The sequence below is a fragment of the Halyomorpha halys genome, unplaced genomic scaffold, assembly GCF_000696795.3.
Source record: "Halyomorpha halys isolate HHAL.00 unplaced genomic scaffold, Hhal_1.1 Scaffold9842.1, whole genome shotgun sequence".
Taxonomy (NCBI): Eukaryota; Metazoa; Arthropoda; class Insecta; order Hemiptera; family Pentatomidae; genus Halyomorpha; species Halyomorpha halys.
Genome location: NW_027112969.1, coordinates 151 through 4819, shown reverse-complemented (window position 1 = coordinate 4819; position 4669 = coordinate 151). Strand labels below are relative to the sequence as shown.

General features: G+C 33.6%; 1 protein-coding gene across 1 annotated transcript; it reads right to left on the bottom strand.

The window, feature by feature from the left end:
- Nucleotides 1-1127: 1127 nt before the first annotated feature.
- On the bottom strand, nt 1128-4416 carry LOC136796566 (general transcription factor 3C polypeptide 1-like; the record flags this gene model as incomplete). Its single annotated transcript, XM_067050622.1, has 4 exons — nt 4145-4416; nt 3841-4068; nt 3585-3735; nt 1128-1344 (listed from the first exon to the last, which is right to left on the bottom strand). Coding segments are annotated over exons 1-4 (782 nt in total), but the record flags the coding sequence as incomplete, so codon positions are not given.
- Nucleotides 4417-4669: the final 253 nt, after the last annotated feature.

The window sequence follows — 4669 nt, the reverse complement described above, 5'->3', positions numbered from 1 at the left end:
CTTCAAAGTGTATTCTCAAATTAAATTCGTGTTTGTCTTTTTAAAATCGTATTATTAAATGAAATTTAACTTGGAATTCAATAATTGACCATATTTTACAAAATATGAAGGAGATAGTCAGAGTTGCAGTCAAAGAAAACAATAAATAGTTAAAAACTTAATATGCCAAATATTTATTTTGACAGCCCAACAGCAATAATTACTCCTTTGAGTTGTTAAAGACTGCTATACAGCACTCAAAATCTCATGCACGAATAGAGTCAGCATTGAATGGGTGCCGGGTCACTCTGGTAACACTGGCAACGAACATGCTGACAGACTTGCTAGGAATGGCTCCGAAACCATTACCGTAACACCTGAGCCTGTGCTTTGCCAGAAGCACTAAAAAGGCAGCTTATGGATTAAAAACCAACCACCACTGGCTTAATAACAGACTAAGACAGGCAAAGCTGTTCCTTGATGAAAGCGATGAACTGCTTCGGTTAGACTCTCTTAGGATAATTACTGGGATCTATATAGGTTATTAAACAAACACATGTTTAACCTCAAGCTAACAGAGTTACCCCTGTGTAGATTCTGTAATGCTGAGGATGAGATGGCATACCACATTATATGCTGGTGTGACCGTTTTTTTTGGGGCTGAGATTTGCACTGTTTGGGGCGGATCGTGTGGTGGATTCCAAGCAGTGCGAGCTGATCAATCCCTTAAGTTTAGAAGGATTCTTGGAATCTTTAAAACTCAAGCTGTAATGAGCTCACCGCAGTACTGTAATGCTGATTGCAGCATTGGCATGATTGTTATTGGCCACAGTGCTACCGTGCCAACTAGGAAAAAAAATATTTGTCAACTTTTTGCCCCACTTTGTAGAGCTTCATCAGGGCTAAAAAGATACAAAAAAACTTGAGACTACAATAGCCTTTTTGGGTACCATGTAGTAATTTAATTAAAACAGTTGCTAGGAAAATAGTAGATGTTTCCTTTCATGGCCACTATCATTTCAGTGATATGGTGTTTATATTTTGATTTGAACTTAGAAGTCGTCAAAGGAAATCACTTTCTGTGCTCTTGTAATGAATACAAATTTCAAGATAGAGCTAATTTAAAAAATACACAAAAAATTACTTACTGACTAATTCGTTGGCGTCCTACATCAATTAGTACTGTACGAACAAGCTTTTTCTTCACCAAATGTTTGCAAATACTTCTCGCTTGCAATGAAGGTACAGCTAAAAGATTTCCAAGCGTCGACTGCTTGATTCCTTTTGGTCCAGATTTCTCAACCAGAGAATATGCCTGACGAATCAAACATCTATCCAATCTCCTTTGACTCTCATCCATCAAGCCTATATAAATATTGTAAAAACTGATGATTAGCTCATTTGCTACAAATCAGTTCCTAAATATGAATTTATGACCTTCGATTTATCATTAAATATCTAAGTAAAATTTATAAAACATCTGCTAAATACATAATTCAGTATACCTTCCTCACCATTTTTATTGGTACATAATAGCTAAAATTTCAAGCTTTAATAATAATTTTTATTTTTCAAAGCCACAAAGGAAGTGGGATTGATATATTTAGGGAAGGACAAAGAAAAGAGTTAGGCAGAGATTACTTTAGCTGCATTAGGTATGGGGTCAGTGGTAATGTGACACTTAGGGGGGGAAAAAACGATAAAAGGAAACTGTTTTCTAGTCATTGGCCCTCCAGTCTTCTTTAGTCCAGAAAGTAAAAAACTTTAAAAAAAAAAAAATTAAATCTGTACTGCTACAATCCATGAGGGGACAGGGGTGCAGACCAAAGATTGTGCCAGGAGGTGATTAAGTCAGAATCACAATCAACCACCAGATTTTTACCCAATTAAGGGTACCCACTTTAAGAGGCTGGGTGGACGCCGGAGAGCTGCCGAACACACAGGGCTGACTCACGGCAAGAGTGAAACAGAAAATAATTATCTGCCACAGTTGGATTCAAACCCAGGTCCTCAGTTTGTGCACAGTGCCTTACCAATGAGCCATCCACTCTCTGTCCAGTAAGTATTTTATAATTTATATTTTTTAATAATTTTTAGATTTGTCATCTTAAAATAAAATCTATGGGAGGAGCTTTATTCACGACAGTCCATTTAATTTAAAGATAGAAAAAATGAAATAAATAGAAGAATTGACACAGGATAGAAAAAATACTATAGCGCATTTTTAAAAGTCAACTACCTCTAGGACTAAAGGCAAAGATATTGGAAACATGTGTATATTCTGTAATTTTATATTACAGACAAAGCTGCAAGAGAGGCACTCAAACTTCCTGGCCGAGGCACTGCCGTTCTTACTCCATCAGAACTCAGTAGATTTCCTAAAATAAAAATATCGGAAAGATGACAGGCCATATGAGATGAAAGCTCTCTGAGTAAATTAAAAGAGTTGTAAAACAATGGTCGACATCCTACCGCAGAGAGAAAGTTGCTCTAACCTGCTTAAGATTAAGCCATACTGTCCTCATGCACTCCCACCTAATAAGAAACTACTAGCTCCAACGTGCCAATTTTGTTAGTCCATTCTCATAAACATATTTTTGAAGAATTCCCTTACGATTCAGTAACAATAAACAGAATACGACTGACCCCTAATTTATCTGAAACTGTCAAAAACGAGGAAGCTAAAGTCACATCAGTGTTTAAATTTTTAAAAGCACATCACCTCCTTTCTAAATTATGGATAGCTGATCTTTAATTTAATTTTTTTTTTCATGTGTGAATCATGTACATGAGTATATGGGTGAATGTCTGTGTTTGTAGCTTAATAATTATAACAATCCATGGACATTGATGACCAAAAGGTTATACACAAACCAACAAACTAATCCGCACAATCCCTGTAAATTTTATCGAAATCAAAGGTTTGATCCATTATACCCGAACACTACAGATAGAAACAGAACCGAATTAATTCCTTGATGTCCAAAACTCAAAATGTGAGTGAAATTTTTTGATTCTGAGAACATAAATTTTTTTTTTTCATTTGCTGTCAGAATAGACACCTCTTTTATATTCGATAGTGAGGAAGCAACAAAAATCAGAGTGATGACAGCATGACTTATACACTTCTGAATAGTTGGATGAAGTGAGAAAAAGAGAGGGAGGGAGAGGATTGGGTACAGTGCAATAAGGGAATAAAAGAGTATGATACAATAATAACAAAAATTCTTCTCCCTCCATTATTCCACTTGCCCTGATTAGATACAGTACAAATGAAAACATTAGTGAAATAATAAAAACAAGATTACACAAATGTTTTATTGCTCTGCTCTTTCTTCAAACAAACACACTCTGAATTCATAAAAAAACATCAACCATTCATTACTTCTTAAGGAAACTGCTGAATCTCTTTCATGCTATAGAAGAAATTATCTCAAATTTTTAACATTATTGTTTGGAAATTGGAAAGAAAATTAATAGAGGAGTAAAATTTAATTGAAAATTTTATTGTAATTACATTACAAAAAAAATTATCAACAGAAACATTAATATTTCACTATTTTAATATATTCATCACATGAATTATAAAATTTGACAAAACATACCAATCTCTTCTTCATCATCTTCATCTTCGTCATCATCCTTAGATAAATTAGAATTAATCAACATTACCACCCTCACTGATCTCTCTTCACCAGTTGACTTCATTTTCCAATCGCTTGGCTTTGAAGATGGGTTAACGGTTCTATACGGTACCTTTTGTGAAAATATATCTCTGTATATATTTATAAATTAAGTCTTATAAAATTTGACATAATTTTAATTTAAATTTTTAAAAAAATATATTAAAATAAGGCTCACCACAGCAGTTTTAAAATTGTTTGGATATTTAATTAATAGCTTTTTGAGTTCCATGTTTAGGGTTGTTTTCACAGATTTTAAAGGCATACATTTACTGGGAGTGTTTTCCAAACATGTTGCAAGCTTTATTGCATCTGCATCCTGTCTTGTTTTAATTTCAGTATAAAACCTTGGTAAATGTATCAAAGACCCAGTTGATGTTTGCTTATGAACTTTCATATAAAATAACTGCAACAACAATAAAAATTAACAACAGAACTTTAGATATGTCTTAAATCCATGCATGTTTTAACTAACCACTTACTTGCTTCATAACAAGTTTATTTTTAACCAGCAATTTTCTAAAATAATAAAGCATTTTAGGGTCATCAGTGACAACTTGAAGCCCTCTCTTTCCTTGGGTAACTTCCCCTTGAAATCTTGAACGACCAATTCTTTCTAAAATACAGTATTGGATAACACCTAATTCTGTTAAAGGATTGAAGTCCATCGAGCATATTGCTTTGGTCCGGGATGCTTGATCTGCGACGATAACTAAATGGTTGCCTCGTCTAAAAAGTTAAAATTAAAATAACACAGAAGTAGAAAACAAGATATATTAAGTTGATTGAAGGAAGATAGTTCAGGTGGGGGTCAACAAAGGTATCAAAATATTAGAAGACAACTATTTATTGTTGTTAACCAATGTTTCGCCCCATTTTTCATAATTATTTATTTTTAAAAAATGTTACATTATTGTAAATGTTCAAATTATGTTTTTATTAGTGTATCAGAGTGGTAAATTATCTAGTTTTAGAACAGTATTAGGTAAGAATTTTTTGTGGAGCTA